The 23,619-nt window shown below is 40.8% G+C and overlaps 1 protein-coding gene across 11 annotated transcripts in view; it reads right to left on the bottom strand.

Moving 5' to 3' along the window:
- Positions 1-23,619, bottom strand: part of CYB5R4 (cytochrome b5 reductase 4) — a 128,584-nt gene that overhangs the window by 95,409 nt on the left and 9,556 nt on the right. For all 11 annotated transcript variants that reach the window (XM_086316410.1, XM_086316414.1, XM_086316418.1 and 8 more), the window contains one exon: positions 17,377-17,530. In XM_086316410.1, the coding sequence (XP_086172536.1) occupies positions 17,377-17,503 (127 nt within the window). In that variant the 5' untranslated portion in view covers positions 17,504-17,530. The remainder of the gene's footprint in view (positions 1-17,376; positions 17,531-23,619) is intronic.

The raw sequence follows: 23,619 nt of genomic DNA on the forward strand, positions 1-23,619 counted from the left end.
CTTCAAAGCCCCACATTACATTCATCCAACAAAAATTTATTTAATGTTTATCACACATGTACAAACTATTATGACACTATACTGCGATATGCCTATGTATTACACTAATCACCACCGTTCATTTTTTTGGCTCTAAAATAAATGAAGGAAAAAAGGTGTGTTCACATAGTAAAATATGGCATATTTCATTGTATTCAATGCACAGATCCATTTTTGCAAGTATTGTGACTACTCTGCCATCTTGTGTTCAGTAAAGAAACTGCACATTATTTTCATTATTTTATTTTAGAGATAAAATAATGAAACTATTTTTAAAATTTTCAATTTATTTATTTTAATTGGAGGCTAATTACTTTACAATATTGTATTGGTTCTGCCACACATCAACATGAATCCGCCACAGGCGTACACGTGTTCCCCATCCTGAACCCCTGGGTCCAGGTTTGACTAGGGGGTCAAACCTGGGCCCAGGGAATGAAAGCACCAAGTCCTAACCATTGGACCTTCATGGAATTCCACATATTTACTTTTCACATAGTATAGTTTCTCCTACACATTTACTTTCAACTCTTGTCTTTTATATTCAAAGCATATCTCGCATTATGTAGTTGGGTCTTGATACACATATACACACAGAAAATCTCTTTCATTAAAAATTTACATTTACACTTAATTACTGATGTGACTGAATTTAGAGCTACCATCTTATTAGCCTCTTTCCCCAGACCCAAGTTTTCTTTTTTTTTTTTTCCCTCCAAGTTTTCTGTTTGTGTCTCTATTCCTCTTTCAGAGACTTCTTTTGGGCTAACCAAATATTTTTTTAGAATTTCATTTTATTTCATCTATGGGTTTTTAATATACCTCTTAGCATTATATTTTAAGAGACTGTTGTAGGCATTCAGTTCAGATCAGTCGCTCAGTCGTGTCCGACTCTTTGCGACCCCATGAATCGCAGCACGCCAGGCCTCCCTGTCCATCACCAGCTCCCGGAGTTCACTTAAACCCATGTCTATCAAGTTGGTGATGCCATCCAGCCATCTCATCCTCTGTCGTCACCTTCTCCTCCTGCCCCCAATCCCTCCCAGCATCAGAGTCTTTTCCAATGAGTCAACTCTTCGCATGAGGTGGCCAGAGTACTGGAGTTTCAGCTTTAGCATCATTCCTTCCAAAGAACACCCAGGGCTGATCTTTAGAATGGACTGGTTGGATCTCCTTGCAGGCCAATGGACTCTCAAGAGTCTTCTCCAACACCACAGTTCAAAAGCATCAATTCTTCGGCGCTCAGCTTTCTTCACAGTCCAACTCTCACATCCATACATGACCACTGGAAAAACCATAGCCTTGACTAGAAGGACCTTTGTTGGCAAAGTAATGTCTCTGATTTTCAATATGCTATCTAGGTTGGTCATAACTTTTCTTCCAAGGAGTAAGTGTCTTTTAATTTCATGGCTGCAGTCACCATCTGCAGTGATTTTGGAGCCCCCAAAAATAAAGTCTGACACTGTTTCCGCTGTTTCCGCATCTATTTCCCATGAAGCGATGGGACCAGATGCCATGATCTTTGTTTTCTGAATGTTGAGCTTTAAGCCAACTTTTTCACTCTCCTCTTTCACTTTCATCAAGAGGCTTTTTAGTTCCTCTTCACTTTCTGATTTACTTACAATATATATCCTTAAGCTTAACTAGTTTACTTCAGTTAATGTTGTAACCCCTTCACATGTAATGTAAGAACCATTTACTACATTCCATTCCTGCCACTTTAAGGAGCTCTACAACACAATGTTATAGTTTTTGCTTGAAAAAGTCATGTATATTTTAAAAGATAAGGGGAAAAAAGACTAATCCTTGTTTCCTCACATAGTTACTATCTCCTAAAGATCTGAGTTTCCATCTGGTATCATTAGCCTTTAACCTGATGAATTTCCTTTAGAGCTCCTTGTAGTATAGGTCTGCTGATACTAAATTCTTAGTTTTTGTTTATCCAAAAAAGTTCATCTTTATTTCATTTGTATCTTTAAAGTAGCTTTAATGATACAGAATTTAGAGTTGATTTTTTTTTTTTTTAAATCTTCAGCAATCTTTTTTTTATAGGGTCCAGCTGTTTTACTTCTGGTTATTTTCAAGATTTTCTCTTTATCTTTGGCTTTCAGCAGTCTGAATATAACATGCCCCTATGTGATTTTCTTTGTATTGATCATGAGTGGATTTGTCATGCTTCTGCTTCTCTGGTGGCTCAGCTGGTCAAGAATCCGCATGCAATGTGGGAGATCTGGGTTCAACTCCTGGGTTGGGAAGATACCCCTGGAGAAGGGAAAGGCTACCCACTCCAGTATTCTGGCCTGGAGAATTCCGTGGACTGTACTGTCTATGGAGTCGAAATGCATTGGACACGACTGAGCAATTTTCACTTTCTTTCATTTTGAATTAATAATTTTAGGCCTTTCACCAATTTTGGCCAATATTTCTTTAAATACTTTTCTGTACCATTCTCCCATTCCTTTCCTTCTGGAATTGCCAATAAACATATATTAGACATTTTTATTTTATCTCAGAGGTCCCTGAGCCTCCATTCATTTTACTTTGGGTCATTTTCCTCTCTGTTCTACAGACTGGATAATTCCTATTAATCTATCTGCAAGTTCACTAAGCTTCCTTTTGTTAGTTCCACTCTGCTATTAAGCCTATTTGATAAAATGTTTTGCTTCATATATAGCACTTCTCAGGTCTACATTCCCATTTTTTATAGTCCATTTGTTCATTATGAAAAATGATGAGACTTTCTGAGATTTCATATTTGTTCATTTATTATATAATCTATGTTTCTCTACTTCCTTGAGTATTGTCATAATAGGTACTTTAAAATCCTTGTGAACTAAATTCAACATATGGGTCACCTCAGGGTCAATCTCAAAGAGTTGTCCTTTTCCTTGAGCATGTCTAGAAACTCTGGATTATATTCTGGTCATTGTAAATAATATGTTGTAGAAAATCTGGATTCTGTCACATTCCTCCAAAGATTATTGCCTATTTTAATAGGCATTTAACTTGACTGGAGTCAAACTCCAAACTCTTGTTTCCCCTGTGGGGGAATGAAAACTAAAACCTCTGTTCAATCCTTTTAGCCTTAGTTAGGTTGCCCAGAGTTTGTCCATATGCAAGATTTAGACAGCTTATACTCCTCTCTGGATCACTTTTTCTGTATTCCTCATTTTTCAGTTAGTGCAAATGCTCCAAATTGTGTCATCTAGTTCTTTAAGCCAGCCAAATTCTGGATTCTGTCACATTTCTCCAAAGGTTATTGACTATTTCAGCAGGCATTTAACTTGACTGGAGTCAAACTCCAAACTCTTCAAGCCAAGACTGGGGGTCTACATCTAAATTTTAGTAACCCTTCACAGTACCAAACTGGGTATGACCTCAAGTTAAATGCCATAAGAAATGGCAATTCACCCAGTGATAATTCCTTCTTACAAGTACAGATGAACCTTACCCTCTAGTTTCTGTCTGCTTTTGGTTGCTCACCAGTGTTTTTTTGATAGCTTTTTTTTTTTTTTTTTTAAATATGTTGTCCTGAGTTTATCGTTGGTATCTGCAGGACTGTTAGCCCAAAAGGAGTTAATCAGCTGTAACAAGAGCAGAACTCTGCACATTATTTTAGAAAACTAGGCAATTAACTTGCTACTTTCAATCGAGACAAATGGAAAAGAAAGTAATGAAAGACAAATGGATTTCATAATGATTAAAAGTAAATCATTTGGGGGCCTTGGTATTTAAGAACAATAAATAGAATGTTGGCTTGCAAGGTTTTGGATAATAGAGTATTTTAGGACTTCCGGATTAAAAGCACTCATTTGCCTCTCACACTCCTCAAATCTTTCTAATGACTACAAAGAATAAATAAGTCATAAAACCACAGAGGCACAGAAATTTGAAGAGGAGAAGACAACAATTAAATTTTGGAAGACTGACAAGCAAATGATAAGCAATAATATAATTAACAGAGTGAAGAAAGGTGAAATAAAGCCTATGTGTAAATTGGAGGGGAGCCAGTATGTGCAACAGAACCCTCAAAAGGTGAAGTAATCAGAAACCCCAGGTAGTTCTGAAAGTGAGCATGTAGGATGGTCTACAATTCAATATAAAAAGCAATATGATGCTTAAATCCTCTCCTGCATCCCATACAACCAAGTAATAAGCCCCTCCCTACCTAAATCCACAAGAAGTGTAGGCTTACTCCCTAGGGCAATGAGATACAGCACCCTCAGGGAAACAGCACAGTTAGTGGAGGAGAGGCCTGAACTGAAAACAAGAAGTAAAAGATCATGTGTCAAAATATTAACAGGATCCACCTCCTACCACCCATCACAGCAGAACATTTGCAGATGATTGGAAAATTGTAGCCTAAAAGAAAAAGACTTAGACAAAGGAGGCTGGGGATCCCTGCCACTGTGCTTAGTTGCTCGGTCGTGTCCGACTCTTTGTGAACCCCATGGACTGTAGCCTGCCAGGCTTCTCTGTCCAAGGGGGATTCTTCAGGCAAGAATACCCGAGTGGGTTGCCACGCCCTCCTCCAGGGGATCCTCCCAACCCAGAGATGGAACCCAGGTCTCCCACATTGCAGGTGGATTCTTTACCGTCTAAGCCACCAGGGAAGCCCTTCCTGCTACTGCCCTGAGTCAATTCATAAAAAAATGTTCTGTCTGAACACATGGAACTTCCATTCAGCTTTCTGGGCCATTACTGTCACCATGAAGGGGCAGAACATTTGACCAAAGCCTCTACAATTAAAATTATTATATTGGGACTTCCCTGATGGTCCAGTGGTTAAGAATCCACCTTCCAATGCAGGAGATTTGGGGTTCAATCCCTGGTTGGGGAACTAAGATCCCATGTGCCGCAGGGCAATTAAGCCTGTGCACTTCAACTAGAGAAGCCTACGTGCCATGACGAAAACCCAGCATAGCCAAAATACATAAATAAACACACATTTTGTAAAAAAAAAAAAAAAAAATAGTATCTTAAGTACTTACTGTCAAGTTCTGCTGCACAATTTTTAAGGAGGGGGGCGAGGAGACTAGAAATGAGACCAGCACTACCTCAGAGACATGAGAATCAGGTAGCAACTGTCCTGAATATAACTTAGAAATTCAAACTGCACCAAACAACTTCAATGATGGCCAGCCCAGTTAGGAAAAGGGCTAAAATAATCTGGTCTGGATGCCTTAGTTTGCCCAGGAAAACTGAAATGGAGCGTAATAAAGGTCTCCAGCACTTCAGAAGGTCAACTGCAAAGTTATCAAAGGTCATCTAATGTGACATTATTATGTGACATTATTAGTACTAGGAAAAATAGTTCTGACATTTAACTAAAAGGAAATTGATGTGTAAAAGCATTAAAAATTAACCAGCAGTCTGAGGAGTCAGTTACACTCGAGTATTTGGGGGAAAAAATCCACAAACTTTTCCTAGAAAGAATAATGACCAAACATTATTAACAACAGTTACCTTTACTATTCTTAAACTGATTTACAACACACAACAGCATTAAGCAAGGCATCCTATCTCTAAAGGATCAGTTTTCCAACCCCCTCTTTCCTATTCCATGTGATAATTTCCCTATCTGTGCCTTAGGGCTACCAATGAGAGTTACCCCAGCTCTGAACTGCCCTGCTACTAAAAAAAAGGCCAACTATGTTCTTATGCTTTGAGTTATTTCCTATTTTCCAAAACAAGCAAGCTGCAAAGATTAATTAAGATGTAATGCTGTGGGCTTCCCTGGTGGTGCAGTGGTTAGGACTCTAAATTCCACAGGATGACAAGGCCCTTTGAGGAAATGGGACACACGAACCACTTCTCATCACCTTTGACAGACCACAGCAAAGAGAGATGATGCCAGGACTTCCCTGGTGGTCCAGTGGTTAAGACACTGCACTTCCACGGCAGAGGGTGTGGGTTCGATTTCTGGTTGGGGAACTAAGGTCCCACGTGTTGTGCAGCATGACCAAAATAGAAAAAAAAAAAAAAAAAGAAATGTTGCTATAAAAACTGAATTTTAACCAACTCTTTTAGGGCCAAGTATGCCAATTTAAAACTCCAAGAGGCCCAGACACAAGGGGACTCTGCACCCACTCAATTCTTTTTTCATGATCCTGTACCTCATGAGATGATCATGAAAAAGTGTGAACAGGACGGATTTGAGAAAGGCCCATAGGTGGTCCAGGTGCATAGTACCTGCTCTAAGACTTGCGGCTAGAGCAGAAGAACCAAGACAAGTTCATTTACATTTTAGGCCTGCTGGAGCGCAAGGTGATGATCGTCTACTGGGGAAGGAGCAAGAAATTCACCGATGTCACAGATCAACCCTAACAGGTAGCAAAAGCAGTCTGCTGCTGGGTAGGGATAATAAAGCCTCGCATATGCGAGTCCCTGCACTGACAGCAGGCAAAGGTTAGCTGCTGTTGGAAAGAGCAGGAAACACACATCCTCCTTTACTCTGCACTGACGTGAGGCAAATGCAAGCCAAACACTGGAGGAGGGACAGAAAGCCCACTCAGGCCAGATTCTATGCAGATATGAACCAGATGTCTTCTAGCACTGGAAGACAGGTGGGGAAACTGCTCAGCCCCACACCCTCTGCCCTGCTCTCCTCCTCCTCCCCTTCTGATACAGAGCAAAGCTCAGCTGCCACAGACAAGAATCTCCCTGCATTCTTAAACCCTGCACTGAGTCAGAGACAGTGGGGAAGTGACAGAATCACTGAGAAAGCTCTGCCCTTGGGGCTCAGGTAACAGAACTGGCCTAAGATTGAGGTTCTAACAGGAAAACTGCAAAACTCCTTCCAGCACCTAAATCTTACATCAAACAAGTAAAAGCGATCTGCCCCTGGGAGGGGGCAAGAATGTGATGAGAGACACTTCACAAGTATATAGGCCAAGCTGTCAGCTAAGAGTGGTACTGCTGCTGCTACTGCTGCTAAGTCGCTTCAGTCTTGCCCGACTCTGTGCGACCCCTTAGACGGCAGTCCACCAGGCTCCCCCGTCCCTGGGATTCTCTAGGCAAGAATACTGGAGTGGGTTGCTATTTCCTTCTCCAATGCATGAAAGTGAAAAGTCAAAGCGAAGTCGCTCAGTCGTGTCCGACTCTTAGTGACCCCATGGACTGCAGCCTACCAGACTCCTCCATCCATGGGATTTTCCAGGCAGGAGTACTGGAGTGGGGTGCTATTGCCTTCTCCAAAGAGTGGTACAGGAGCAACTAAAAAAGTCCTCCAACACTGAAGGCTTCACATCAAAAACAAGGTAGTACTAACCTACTACGAGAGGAATCTGAAGTCAGTGGTACACCTATGGTAACGGTAACCACCACCCCAAACTTAGCTCAACAAACTAGACTGACTCATCCTAATTATCAGAAAAGGTATATGAGTTCTGAATATAAACATCTAAGGTTCTACTCTTCATCTATAATCAATGTGTAACACTCAATCAAAAAATTACAAGAAACATTTTTCAAAATGATAAAAACCACTGTCAAGAGAGAAAAATAGCAACAGACACACTTAGAGATGATGCATATATTGGAACTTGTCAGATAGAGACACTGAAATAACTTTTAATATATTAGAAGATCTAGTAGAAAATAAGGTTGACACTTAATAAATGTTCAGCACAGAGATGAAAGATGAATTCCTCTGAAGGGTGAATCAGCGGACTGGATACAGTAGAAGAAAGAAAAAGTAAACTGGAAAGAATAAGTAAACTGGAAGAAAAGTCAACAGTAATGATTAAATTGAAACACAAAGAAAAAATGAGTGAAAAAACAGAATGGTGCCTTTTAGAGCTATGGGATAATACAGACTAACACATATGCAACTGGAATCCCAAAAGAAGTAATGAGTAGAAGTACTTGAAGAGATAATGGCCCCAAACTTCCCAAAATTAATTTAGAGAACTCCAAGTAGTTCCCTGGTGGCTCAGAGGGTAAAGCGTCTGCCTGCAACGTGGGAGACCTGGGTTCGATCTCTGGGTCAGGAAGATCCCCTGGAGAAGGAAATGGCAACCTACTCCAGTACTCTTGCCTGGAAAAATCCCATGGATGGAAGAGCCTGGTGGGCTACAGTCCATGGGGCTGCAAAAAGTTTGATACGACTGAGTGACTTCATTGACTGAAGTAGAAAATATAAAAAATATATATTAATAGTCAAACTGCTGAAAAACAAAGCAAAATTTTAAAGGCAGGCAGAGGAGAGAGAAACCTTATATCCTACAGGAAAACAGTTAAGAATAACAACAGAGTTCTCATCTATGCAAACTAGAAGATGGTGTGATATTTTTAAAGTGCTGAGGAAGATAAATGGCTGAACCTAGAATTTTACGCTCAATGATAACACATCCCTAAATGAAGGCAAAACAATGACATTGTCAGATGAAGAAAAGCTGAAAATTCATTGCCAGAAAACCTGTACTACAAGAAATGTGAAAGTCAAGTCTTTAAGGGAAATCTGGATCAACACAAAGAAATAAAAAGCACTGAAAATGGTAAAAATATGGGTAACTTTTTTCATTTTCTTAATCTCTTTAAAAGATAAGTGACGGTCTAAGCAAAAACTGTAATATATTGCAGGATGTATAGAGTATGCAGAATAAATAATAAGGATTAGACAAGACACAAGAGAAAGAAATGGAAGTATAGCCTATATACTCTTATACTATATGTAAAATGGTATAATACTGTTTGAAGGTAGACTGTGATACATTAAAAATGAGTATCATAAACCCTTAGTGTAATGACTAAAACAAAGATGACAAAAAAGTATAAGGAATAAGTTAACAGTGAAGATAAAATGGATTCATTAAAATGTAATGATGACTATGTCAACAATGCAGGAGACCCGGGTTCAATCCCTGGGTTGGGAAGATCTCCTGGAGAAGGAAATGGCAACCCACTCCAGTACTCTTGCCTGGAAAATCCCATGGACAGAGAAGCCTGGTAGGCTACAGCCCATGGAGTCGCAAAGAGTCAGACACAACTGAGCAACTTCACTTTCACTTTCATGTCAACAACAGATGATACCACTCTAATGGCAGAAAGCAAAGAGGAAGTAAAGAGCCTCTTGATGAGGGTGAAAGAGAAGAGTGAAAAAGCTGGCTTAAAACTCAATATGAAAAAAACTAAGATCACAGCATCTGATCCCTTCACTTCAAATAGAAGCAGAAAAAGTGGAAGCAGTGACAGATTTTCTCTTCTTGGGCTGTAAAATCACTGTGGATGGTGACTGCAGCCATGAAATTAAAAGACACTTGCTTTTTGGAAGGAAAGCAATGACAAACCTAGACTGTGTATTAAAAAGCAAAGACATCACTTTGCCAACAAAGGTCCATACAGTCAAAGCTATGGTCTTCCTAGTAGTCACGTATGGATGTGAGAGCTGGACAGTAAGGAAGGTGGAGTGCCGAAGAATTGATGCTTTTGAACTATGGTGCTGGAGAAGACTCTTGAGAGTTCCCTGGACTGTAAGGAGATCAAACCAGTCAATCCTAAAGGAAATCAACCTTGAATACTCACTGGAAGGGGTTTTGCTGAATCTGAAGCTCCAATACTTTGCTCACCTGATGCAAAGAGCTGACTCACTGGAAAGACTATGGTACTGGGAAAAATTGAAAGCAAAAGGAGAAGAGGGCAGTAGAGGATGAGATGGTTGCATGGCACCACTGATCAATGGACATGAACTTGGGAAAACTCTGAGAGATAGTGAGGGATAGGGAAGCTGGGCATGGTGCAGTCCATGGGGTCACAAAAAGTCAAACACAATAACAACAACAACATGTCAATAATGGTTGACTCAGGACAGGTGAAGGATTTCTAGAGATCACTGCATCACCTTTACAACTGTTTGTTGTTTTTTTTTGTAAGTTTGAAACTTTTTCAAAATAAAAGGTTTAACTGAAAATATTAATGACAAAAAATGGCCCTGAAGAAACCTCCAATATTTATTTAACCCCTGCCGAGTGCAAAGCCTGCAGAAGACAACATGAAGCTGTACAAGGAAAGATAACATATGAGCTCCATCAGGCTGCAGTTTACATTCTATAAGACCCCAAAATGAATAACTGACCATAGAATATATTAGAAAACTGTCTAGAAATAACAAATATTTTGATTAAGGAACTGATATATTTCCTAACTCCAAGAGCCAATCATCTGGAAATAGCAAAATTACAAGTCTCTCAACTGGTTACTATTTTGTGAAATCATTAAAATATCCCTACCGAAGGTTGTTTAAAAGTTCTACACATGATTCAAAGGATACTTACTGAGCACTACCCATGAGCCATGCCCTGTACTAGATGCTAGGGGTAGGGAGAGAAACAGTAAATTAATACCCTGAAACTCAATTTAAATTAAAAGACAGTAATAGATGAAGTGTCCCAAAAGATAATATATTAAGTGGGTGTAAAAGTAATTGAAGTTTTTGCATTGTTGAAATTTGCCATTTGATATTGGAATACATTCTAAATAAATACAGTTATGTTACATATAATTTTAATGCACATTTCTTGCTTTTATGTTTTTTTGCTAATGACATTCCTTGCTGTTTATTTTATATTTACTTTAGACTATAGAAATTATGTTAAGACAAAAAACAAATTTGAGTGATTTTCTTATTGGAGTTCAAAATGGGTCATAAAGCAGTGAAGACAACTTGCAACATCAACAACACATTTGGCCCAGGAACTGCTAATGACCATTCTATGGTCGTTTGGCATTTGAAGCAAACTGGAAGGGAAAAAAGATTGATAAGTGGGTACTTCATGAGCTGACCACAAATCAAGAAAATTATCATTTGGAAGTGCCATCTTCTCTTATTCAATGCAACAATACTTTATCAATCAGATTGTGATGTGCAACAAAAAGGTAACGACTGGCTCAGTAGATGGACTGAGAAACTTCAAAGCACTTTCCAAAGCCAAACTTGAGCCAAGAAAAGGTCATAGTCACTGTTTGGTGGTCTGCTGCTGGGTTGATACACTACAGCTTTCTGAATCCTGGCAAAATCATTATATCTGAGAAGTATGCTCAGCAAATCGATGAGATGCACTGAAAACTGCAAAGCCTGCAGCCGGCACTGGTCAACAGAAAGGGCCCAATTCATCTCAATGACAATGCCCAACTGCACGTCACACCACCGATGCTTTAAAAGTTGAACAAATTGGGCTATGAAGTTTTGCCTCATCCACCATATTCACCTGACCTCTTGCCAACGGACCACCATTTCTTCAAATGTCATGACTTTTTGCAGGGAAGACGCTTCCACAACCAGCAGGATGCAGAAAATGCTTTCTAAAAGTCCGCAGAGTCCTGAAGCACAAATTTTTATGCTATAGGATAAACAAACTTATTTATTGTTGGCAAAAATGTGTTGACTGTAATGGTTCCTATTCTTATTAATAAAAAAGTGGTTGAGCCTAGTTATAATGACTTAAAATTCATGGTGAAGTAAAACTCACTCAGTAGTGTCTGACTCTGCAACTGCATGGACTGTAGCCTGCCAGGCTCCTCTGTCCATGGAATTCTCCAGGCCAGAATGCTGGAGTGGGTAGATATTCCTTTCTTCAGGGGATCTTAACAACCCAGGGATCGAACCCAGGTCTCCCACACTGCAGGCAGATTCTTTACCATCTGAGCCACCAGGGAAGCCCAAAATTCATGGTGCGAAACCATAATTACATTTGCACCAACCTGACATGTTCTAACAGAGGTCCTATATCAAATGCTGAGGAAGAAAGCCCAGGGGAAGAAGCAAATTCCGAGAGGACCAGGCTAAGAGGAGAAGATTGAAAGGAAGAAACTGTTGGGAGAACGAACTGTGTTTAAATAATGGTTAAACAACTGCCTGAGATCACAGAGGAGGCTGAAGAGAATTGATAGGAGCACATAAAGGGTTAAGACTTAGAAAAGAGTGAGTGAGCCTTAGAAAGAAAATTTTTGACTTTTGAACAAAAGGGAGAGAAGAAAGAATACAGGTATCACTAATTTGAAGTTCCTCATATTCACAATGAATACCTATATGTTGCATTTGAGCTTTTTAAAAAAAATTATTTTAATTAATTTTTATTGGAGTATAGTTGCTTTACAATAGTGTGTTAGTTTCTACTGTACAGCAAAGTGAATCAGTTATATGATACATATACACCTTTTTTTTTCCTTACACAGTCACACCATCCAGACCTTGCACATGCTTTTTCCGGAACCTATAATATTGTTCCCTTTCCTCTTTAGTTAACACCCACTTATCTTTCATCTCTGCTCAGTCCTCCACAATCTTCACTCTTGACACAGCAGACCTCTCTTTCACAATACTCCTCAGTCTTGGTTAACGCTTTGTGTTCTGCACTAGATTATAAATGCCACAACAGCAGGGGCCACCTCTGTTCTAAATACCCAGGTCACTACCCAGGACCTGGTACAGTGCATGACATATAGTAGATCCCAAGAAATATCGCTTACACGAGTGAACCAACGCACAGAAAGAGAAAGGTAAAACTTAGAGCCCGAGTGACAACTATACACAAAGTCACACAAAAAAGTAAAAGCTATACTTCACTAAATTTCTAAAAATAAAAATAGTCTCAATCCTCATTCAGGTTTTGCAGTAATATCTTATGGAAAAACCTGTATGACTTTTAATTAGTAATGTTATTTAGCACAAGAGGAGAGCTGCAAGCAGTAGGCACTTCACTGTAATCTCATAATGAATTAGTTCACAAATGGCACTCACAAGTGGGTTACAGCACAAAGGCTAAGCCAGGATCCAATCTAGAGTTGCTGCTGCTGCTGCTGCTAAGTCACTTCAGTCGTGTCCAACTCTGTGTGACCCCCTAGACGGCAGCCTACCAGGCTTCCCCATCCCTGGGATTCTCCAGGCAAGAACACTGGAGTGGGTTGCCATTTCCTTCTCCAATGCATGAAAGTGAAAAGTGAAAGTGAAGTCACTCAGTCGTGTCCAACTCTTCACGACCCCACGGACTGCAGCCCACCAGGCTCCTCCGTCCATGGGAGTTTCCAGGCAAGAGCACTGGAGTGGGGTGCCATGGCCTTCTCCGAATCTAGAGTTGAATATGATAAAACAGAAAGCAGTGCAATGTGGTTTAAGCATAACAGCTTAGAATCAAGTTGCCTAGGTTAAAATAGTGGCTCCATTCTCATCAGCTATGACTTTGGCAAGGTACTCTACTTTCTGTAGTGGCATAAGATTTAATATCCCTGAGATCTACTCTACTTCCAGCAACTGCATCACTTTTTGTTCAAGGAGTCATATCCTCCCTGACACTTCAGTCTGGCCCCTCTCTAGGCTACAGGATGAACTTGTAACCTCGGTTTAAGTGAGTAAGTTACACCATTTTCCCCTAAATAGAACCACTATTCTAGCAATGAGAACATGATCAAAACTGTGTCGATCAGAGCCAATCCCAATAATTTTGTTAGTTACTAGATAAAAGGGGTAGAAATCTTCTCTGATGGCTCAATGGATAAAGAATCTGCCTGCAATGCAGAAGACACAAGAGATGTGGGTTTGATCCCTTGGTCAGGAAGATCCCCTGGAAGAGGAAATGGCAACCTCCTCCAGTAATCTCACCTGGGAAATCCCATGGACAGAGAAGCCTGGTGTGCTACAGTCCATGGTGTCCATAAGAGTCAGATAGGACTGAGAGTGTAATCCAATATCCTGGAGAAGGGAATGGCTATTCATTCCAGTATTCTTGCCTGGAGAATTCCATGGACAAAAGAGCCTGGTGGGCTATAGTCCACGGGGTTGCAAAGAGTCAGACATGACTGAGTAACTAACACTATACTACTGCCGATATTAAATATTACATACTAAAGTAAATATTTTCTATAGAGACATTTTATGTCTCTCTTGGGCTGATCAAGCTGAAATTTGAACTGACATAAAAATGGTGTAATTGTTAGAAAATGAAGAATACTTTAAAAAGGAGAAAAAAAATTTATACCATGATCTGTGGTACAGCTTTAGATTAAAACTTGTGTCCGAACACTATCTCTGACCTACAAAGCTAGATCTGGCATACATTTAAGAAGGTATCATTAATATTTTAAATTAGAACAATTAAGAAGAAAAAGAATTACATTTAGTCCTGTGCTTTCTTCTACTTTCCTAGACGACGGTGTCAGAAATTACCAGTAATCTGTCTCATGTTCATCCTACTTTGTTGCCTTTGACAACATCCTGGGTTATCTATTACCTCCCGAACTTTTGTACGAGCTAAAAACTTTCCTAGTCTCATGTCAATCCACTACACCCACCAGACTGATCTTTCCAAGGCCATCTCTGATCATACTGTTTCCACATTCAAACATCTCCAATAGTTCACACTGCTATCAAAATTAAGAATACATTTCTCAGCCTGGTTTTCAAGGTCCTCCGCAATCTTCCCTAACATGCCTTTATAGTCTCCTTTCTTACAATTCTCTTAACACGTAGGCTAAGCTCCAGAACACACCTCCAGCTTTTCTGTGTCTACACCCTTAGTTATGCATTTCCCTCCACTTGGGTGTGCTTCTGCCTCACTTCCCATTGAAATCCTCAACACCGTTTCAAGGCTTATCTCTATCACAAAAGCATCTCTGATTTTCCTAACCCATGTCTCCCTCCCTGAAATCTGATCTCACTTTCCTTATAGCCCTCATAGGGCACTTCTCTGGGTCTTGTCCAACAGTCATTTACTTTCTCCTGCTAGAGTGGAAGATCCCAGGGCAGTGTCTCAATCAACTGCTTCTTTATTAAAATTAAAAACCAAACTCTGTCAATAGGAAAAAAAAAAAACAAACACATCTTACTTGGCAATCAGGGGAGAAGTCTTATTAATAGGGTAGAATATACTCTTCAATAGAAACTCTAAAAGAATTTAACCTTAAATCAATGACCTCACTGGAAGAGTGCCAGCCATTCAATTCACTGTGGGAGATATGTAGCTGGAAACAACATGTATTATGTTTCAAACATACCAAAACAGTCCCTGGTCTCCATCAATATATCAAATGAATAATAAAGTATTGCTGTACTATAACAACGACTCATTTATTTAACAGCATTAGGATGTGAAGGGTTCACATGAGAGACTTTTCTGGAAAAGTGGCTTCCTACTGCAGAAGAAGTAGGAAATGGCAATCCACTCCAGTATTCTTGCCTGGAGAATCCCATGGACGGAGGAGCCTGGGGGGGTTACAGTCCATGGGGTCACAAAGAGTCGGACACGACTCAGCAACTTCACTCACTGCAGAAACAGGTCAGACATGCCTGTAGCCTGGACCAGCTGAGAGATGCTCATGGGAAAACTGACCTCCACTTCACAGAGGCCAGCAGAAGACACTCAGGAAGAATGGGGACAGCACCTGCTGCCAGTGACCTGCACCTGGTAAATGGGTCTGCAGCACAGACAGAAGGCAGGAAGGGTATTAGAAACAGTTTATTTCCCTGAGAAACTTCCCAAAGAGCATCTGTCTTAGGACAAGCTATCCCAGCCCCTGCTGGAAGATTCCATACCCTCTGCTGCTGGAAAACATTCTACACACTACTTCCATCTGTAATGAGTTGACTTGTGTATCCCTCATACTCAGATGTTAAAGTCTTGCAGTACTTCAGAACATGACCTTATGTGGATACGGGGTCAATGCAGATGTAATCAGGTGAGGTCATAATAGAATCCGACAGGCTCCTCTCCAATATGACTGGGTGTCCTTATAAAATCAGCAAATCTGGACACCAACAAGCATACAGGAGGAAAGTCATATAAAGATGAAGTCAGAGATCAGGGTGATTTTCCAACAAGCCAAGCAACTCCAAAGACTGCCAGCAAACCACCAGAAGAAAGGTGAGAAGCATGGAACAGATTCTTCTTCAAGCCCAAAGACAGCCTGATCTCAAAGTTTAGCCTTCAGATCTGGGAGATAATAAATTTCTGTGCTTCAAGTCACTCAGTTTGTTATATTTTGTCTGTGCCTACTTAGCAAACTAACAGGGCTACTGGTGTCTTTCCATTTATCCTATCCCTGATTGACTGGGACAACCACACACCTATTCAAGTAACCAAATTTCTTGAAAATGATAAGTGTTGCACTAGTTCAACAAACAAAGGGATGACCTCAATGTACCAAGCACTGAAGACAGGGCAGGTAACTGACATGGTCTCTGCCCTCATATGGGTGACAGTGTTACCAGGATAACTAACAACAATGGCCTCCCTGGTGGCTCAGATGGTAAAGAATCTGCCCACAATTCAGGAGACCCAGGTTCAATCCCTGGGTTGGGAAAACACCCTGGAGAAGAGAATGGCAACCCATTCCAGTATTGCCTGGAGAATTCCAAGGACAGAGGAGCCTGGTAGGCTACAGACCATGGGGTCACAAAGAGTCAGACATGACTGAGTGACTAACACACACACACACACCCCAAATCAAAATTATACTGTGATAAAATTACAACAGTGATAACAGCAATAAGTGATTCATTTCCTTTCTTCTTTAAACTGAGGAAAGCAAATATACTGAACTCTTGCTGGATGACTCAAGGACTCTGTCGAGACCCAGCGTAGAGCTGTAAGCCCTTCATTGTTTTTGCTTCCCTCACCATGCCAGGTTGGCAGACACCACGAAATCTACTTTCATCAGCTACTGTTCTATTTCTCTGCTCATTCTCCCCAATCTATCTATTGAGTTGGTCAAAAATTTCGTTCAGGTTTTTCTATAATATCTTATGGAAAAATCTGAATGAACTTTTTGGCCAACTCAGTATTTCCAATTTGTTGCTTCTAATTTGTTGTGGGCTAGGAAAATCAGGTAACTAATATTGCTAACAAACATGGATTAAGTAATAAAAATTGCTGCAAATGAGAACAAAAGATCCTGCTTTAATGTGGGCTTTCTGATTTACTTTAGAGTTTCAGAGACACTTTTTTCCTATGGAATTCTGTTGTAAGACACAAAGGTGGAACATTAATGCATTTAAACTAGATGCTGCTGAATAATTTTATTACTTTGTATTATATTATCTGTCAAACGCTTGTTTTCTTTCAAAGGGAATACAGTACAGGAATACTGTATGAACACTGATTTAGAGAGAAATACTGTTCAAATTCAGAATTAAAGAATTTATTTATTGTCCAGCATAAGGCATGTTTTTTACTAACTGCAAATGTTTGTTACTAACTGAAAATTGTGTTTACAGTTACTAACTGTAACTAACGTTTTGTTACTAACTGTGAATCATATTACCAAGTAACAGGGCCAAGAAGTATACGGCATTACAAGGGGAAAGCCCGCCAAAACATTCTGCAGTACACAGTAAATTCCACCTACCTCTTATGCATATCCAACAGTCATCTTTTTTGTTGTGTTTTTTAAGTTCTTCTTCAGTTACTTCAATTAATCTGCCTTTTAATCCCGTTAGGTCCTTTCCACTTTTGGTCAGTCGAATCCAATCCATGAGACTTCTGCCCTGTTTCAGAGGGACCTCAAAAAGGAAAAGGGAAGAATTCAACGTGGCTTCTTCAAATCAGCTGAATTTCCTTCCCCCTCCTGCTGCTTGTCTTCAGGACACTTCATTACTCAGATTCCCACTCAAAAGGATAAGAAAACAAATCTAAAAATTCTAAAAATCTTCTTCCATCTTTAGGAGGGTGTATTAGAATTACAAATGGAACATTAACGCCTGGGCCATGAGATGGGGTTTAGAAATTCTGGACACAAATGTCAATCTAATGAAATCACAGTCCAAGGGTAGTACTGACCCCAGAGTCAGAAGAAAAGTTTTGGTCCTGGCTCTATCACTAATATGTTATAGCTGCTTACCAACCTGGACCAACAATTTTTTGCCTTAAAAAATCAAATGAGATTTGATAGAAGAAAATAGAAACAGCCATTCTGACTGGTGTGAAATGGTACCTCATAGTGGTTTTGATTTGCATTTCTCTGATAATGAGTGATGTTGAGCATCTTTTCATGTGTTTGTTAGCCATCTGTATGTCTTCTTTGGAGAAATGTCTATTTAGTTCTTTGGCCCATTTTTTGATTGGGTCATTTATTTTTCTGGAGTTGAGCTGTAGGAGTTGCTTGTATATTTTTGAGATTAGTTGTTTGTCAGTTGCTTCATTTGCTATTATTTTCTCCCATTTCTGCCATCTCTCCCTCAATCAAAACCACTATGAGGTACCATTTCACACCAGTCAGAATGGCTGCAATCCAAAAATCTACAAATAATAAATGCTGGAGAGGGTGTGGAGAAAAGGGAACCCTCTTACACTGTTGGTGGGAATGCAAACTAGTACAGCCACTATGGAGAACAGTGTGGAGATTCCTTAAAAAACTGGAAATAGAACTGCCTTATGATCCAGCAATCCCACTGCTCGGCATACACACTGAGGAAACCAGAAGGGAAAGAGACACATGTACCCCAATGTTCATCGCAGCACTGTTTATAATAGCCAGGACATGGAAGCAACCTAGATGTCCATCAGCAGATGAATGGATAATAAAGCTGTGGTACATATACACAATGGAGTATTACTCAGACATTAAAAAGAATACATTTGAATCAGTTCTAATGAGGTGGATGAAACTGGAGCCTATTATACAGAGTGAAGTAAGCCAGAAGGAAAAACATCAATACAGTATACTAACACATATATATGGAATTTAGAAAGATGGTAACAATAACCCGGTGTACGAGACAGCAAAAGAGACACTGATGTATAGAACAGTCTTATGGACTCTGTGGGAGAGGGAGAGGGTGGGAAGATTTGGGAGAATGACATTGAAACACGTAAAATATCATGTAAGAAACGAGATGCCAGTCCAGGTTCGATGCACGATACTGGATGCTTGGGGCTAGTGCACTGGGACGACCCAGAGGGATGGTATGGGGAGGGAGGAGGGAGGAGGGTCTAGGATGGGGAACACATATATACCTGTGGCGGATTCATTTTGATATTTGGCAAAACTAATACAATTATATAAAGTTTAAAAATAAAATAAAATAAAAATTAAATTAAATTAAATTAAAAAAATAAAAATAAAAAACCAATATGGTGATGTCACAAATGCCATTTAAAAAAAAAAAAAAAGAAAATAGAAACAATTGGCTAACGCTGACTTTCTGGACTTTCAACATACACAGGCTATTAGAACTCACGTGAGATAGAAAGATGTTTTCTAAGAATCCATCCACTGAGAAACAAAGGTTATCAAGTAATAGAAGATAATAAAACTGCCACACTCTAGGGAAGGGGTTGGCAAACTGGCCTGTTCCTGTTTCTGTTTCTGTGTAGCCCTTGAGCCAAGAATAATTTCTACATGTGGTGGTGCTGGTGATGGTGAAGAGATTGAGTCCTTATGACATCCTCAAAGCCTAAAATATTTATTATCTTGCCTTGTCCACAAAACTTTGCCTGCACCTGTTCAGAGGGTCTAATAACAAGATGTTTGGGATTTTGCAGGGTTTTGTTTTAATACATTTTCAAGGCTTTTTGATAAGGGGTATTATTATGTCATTAGTATTTTAACCAGTTAAGACACCCTAGTGGAAATTTTTCCACACATCTAACCTGTATAACTAGTATGTAACATAGTACCAGATAACTGTTTAACATAAAAGCAGTCACATTATTCGAGGAAGCTTATTGCTATAGACTGAATGTTTGTATCCCCCTACCAAATTAGGTTGAAATGCCGATCCTTGATACGCTGGTACTAGGAAGTGGCACCTTTGGTGGGTGATGAGGTTGTTGGGATTAAGGCCCTTATAAAAGAGGCCATATAGAGAGCTCCCTCACCTCTTCCACCAAGTAAGGACACTGAAAAGATGGCTGCTGCTGCTAAGTCACTTGAGTCGTGTCTGACTCTCTGTGACCCCAGAGATGGCAGCCCACCAGGCTCCCTCGTCCCTGGGATTCTCCAGACAAGAACACTGGAGTGGGTTGCCATTTCCTTCTCCAATGCATGAAAGTGAAAAGTGAAAGTGAAGTCACTCAGTGGTGTCCGACTCCTAGTGACCCCATGGACTGCAGCCTACCAGGCTCCTCTGTCCATGGGATTTGCCAGACAAGAGTACTGGAGTGGGCTGCCATTGCCTTCTCCAGAAAAGATGGCTACAAAACAGGAATCAGGCTCTCACCAGACACAAAACTGGCCAGTTTTGCACTGATCTTGGAATTCCCAGTCACGATAAGGCAAGAGGTAGGTGGGCCCCCCCAGGGTAAAGTCATTGGAGATTCCTTCCTGGTGGACCAAAACTCCAAGACTAGAAAATCTGGACAACTGAGAAAGATCTCCCTGACTACATCTGTGCAGAAAGGCTCTTTGGAAATCAAAAGGGGACTGATGCCAACTGATGCTCTTTACCCATAGGCTCATTGTCCATCTTGCCTAAAAGATGTCCCCCCACACATGGGAGGATTCTGAGATATATCAAATACAGTCTCTGAACCAGGGAAATCAAAATGACTGGCCAAAGGAAACCCAGAAAATATGCTCCATGTAAGTAATTCAAACTGCCATGAGGACACGTGTAATGAAGTGAAGTTGCTCAGTCATGTCCGACTCTTTGCAACCCCATGGACTGTAGCCTACCAGGCTCCTCCATCCCTGGGATTCTCCAGGCAGGAATACTGGAGTGGGTTGCCATTTCCTTCTCCAGGAGATCTTTCCAACCCAGGGATCGAACCTGGGTCTCCCATATTGCAGGCAGACGCTTTATCATCTGAGCCCCCAGGGAAGTACGATTCAGCAACTCTCTCTTAGTCTGCCTGTGTGTCTATCCACGTGTACTGTACTCTTTTTCCTCCCAATAAATACTTTACTTGTCTCACCACTTCCTGTCTTTGTGGGAATTTTTTCTGCAAAACTGAAGGTCCAGGGCCTTGTCACTGACCACTAGTCTATTGGCTAGGATTCAGTGTTTTCACTGCCACAACTTAAACTCTGGCCAGGAACCAAAGCCCCGCTTCAAGCTGCTACAGTTCGAGCTGACCTGAGATCAATTAGAAGTGTGAGAAATAAGTTTCTGTTGTCTATGAGGCACCTATGGTATTCTGTTAGAGAAGCCCAAAGGGACTAAAACATTTAAATATCTCAATTCCCTAAATCATATCTATTTTAGACATTCAATTGTCCCCAAAATAGCCAGGTTAATAGGTCTGTGGTGTCTTGGCAACTTCACATTCCTTCTTACTAATCCTCATCATCCATCCTTACCATCACTAACTACAACTCTCTAGGTCTCTTGGTCTTCATAAATGAAGTGTGAGAACACATATGATTTTTCCTATCCCAAACCAAAATCACTTCTCTTTCACCATTCCACACCTGTAGGGTAGTTAAAAGTTATCTTTTGGAAATGCAGATCTAATCCAGGGCCCTGCCTCCTTCAGTGGCTCCTCATATTTCTTATAATGTTTCTAAATTCCCTACAGAGGTTGACCAGGCCCTTTATAATCTGGTCAGAGTTGACTTCACTAGCTCCATGTCTGAACTTTTGTCCCTTCCCATTCTATGCTTTGCAAGAGTGCATGTTCAGTCAGTCTCATCCCACTCTTTGCAACCCCATGGACTGTAACCTGCCAAGGTTCTCTGTCCATAGCATTTCTCAGGCAAGAATACTGGAGCGGGTTGCCATTACCTCCATCGGGGAATTTTCCTGACCCAGGGATCCAACCAGTGTCTCCTGCATCTTTTGCATTGGAAGGCGAATTCTTTACCACTAAGCCATCTGGGAAGCCATTCTATACTTTGCTATGCTGTGCTTAGTCGTTCTAGTCGTTCAGTCGTGTCCGACTCTTTGTGACCCCATGGACTGTAGCCCACCAGGCTCCTCTGTCCATGGGGATTCTCCAGGCACGAATACTAGAGTTCTATATTTTAGGCAAATGGAAGATGATTCGCCCCTACCAGCCACAGACATTACTTCCTCCAGAAGCTTTCTCTGGCACCAACTTCTTCATGGTCATAACAGACTATTATAGTCCTTAGGCATTTATAACTGTGAAGTCCACTGGATTAAACTCCTTGAAAACAGAGCTGTTGGGGCCCAGTGCAAGCCATGCAAGATGAATACTTGGACCACCCTCTTGGTCTCCTTGAAAGCAGGAAACAAATCTCCCCTGTGGAAGGTGCCCTTCCTGTATTGGAAGGTAGAAAGACATCCTTCTCTCAGAGATAGGAAATTCGGGGCCCAGAAGACTATAAGCAAGCCGTGTTACTTCTTTACTAATCTACTACCCAAGCCCAAACTTTGCTTAAATTCCTTACTAATTAAGTACCCAGACCCAAGTTTCTTTGTGCCATCAATTCCTCTCAAATTTGGTATCATGCAGGGCCCTGTTGGGATCCTTAGCTTTTCTGTGTCCCTCACTTTTTTGATTATCCGAAACAGCCTTCACTAAGCCTCTGTGACCTTCCCTGAGTTCCAATGGGCAGATCCAAGCAGTTGCTAATTAGGGAAGGGAGGGGTGGTGAGACCAGGGAGAAACAGTCAAGAGCAGTCTTGGGGCAAGGTCCTGTTTCCCCATCAAGTCTGCATGCTCAGTTGCTTCAGTCATGTCGACTCTTTGCGACCCTATGGACTGTAGTCTGCCAGGCTCCTCTGTTCATGGGATTTCCCAGGCAAGAATACTGGAGTGGGGTGCCATTTCCGCCTCCAGGAGATCTACCTGACCCAGCGATCAAACCTGCATCTCCTGTTTCTCCTGCATTTCAGGAGGATTCTTTACCCACTGAGCCACCTAGGAAGCCCAACAGTATCTTTGAGCTGTTTTGCAGGAAGTGAAACCCCTTCTAGGTGGGGGAAGTTATGGTATGCTGTCCACAAGCATATAGACCCCCAGAGCAGTTGGACCTGAAGGTTGTCAATGTTGACTCCTATTTGTGGTTGTTCAGTCGCTTAGCTGTGTGTCTGACTCTTTGCGACCCCGTGGACAACAGCACACCAGGCTTCCTTGTTCTTCACCATCTCTAGGAGTTTGCTCAAATGCATGTCCATTGAGTTGATGATGCCATCCAACCACCTCATCCTCGGTTGCCACCTTCTCCTCCTGCCCTCAATCTCTGTCAGCAGCAGGGTCTTTTCCAGTGACTCCTATTTACCTCACCACCAACCCATCGGAAGAACTGTCCACGAGCTGATCACACCCTTTTTTACCACAAAACTTGTCACTATCTTGCCCAAGTTAGGACACGTGGTTTTGAGGACAGGAGCCTGACATGTCTCCCTTTGCCTGGCAAAGCAATAAAGCTATCCTTTGCTACTTCACCCAAAAATCTGTCTCCAAGATTTGATTCAGCACCAGTATACACGGAAGCTGAGCTTTCAGCATCAAATTTATTATCTAAAAGCTTAAAAGCATGAATAAAATTTAAATCTTTTCTACTGCTAATCTGTCTTGTGTCAACTTTATCAGTCTAGCCACAAGGACTCAAGAGGGATGGATAAAAGTGGAAATTTCTCCCTCCCCAAAAGAGACCATATCTCCAGCATATGGTAGGTTCTCAATAAATACTTATTAGTTGGTTATTATAAATAACATTAGCTACCATACTGAGTGCATTCTC

This window comes from Bos grunniens, chromosome 9 (assembly GCF_055505025.1).
Source record: "Bos grunniens cultivar Pamir isolate PY7600 chromosome 9, Bosgru_T2T1.0, whole genome shotgun sequence".
Classification (NCBI taxonomy): Eukaryota; Metazoa; Chordata; class Mammalia; order Artiodactyla; family Bovidae; genus Bos; species Bos grunniens.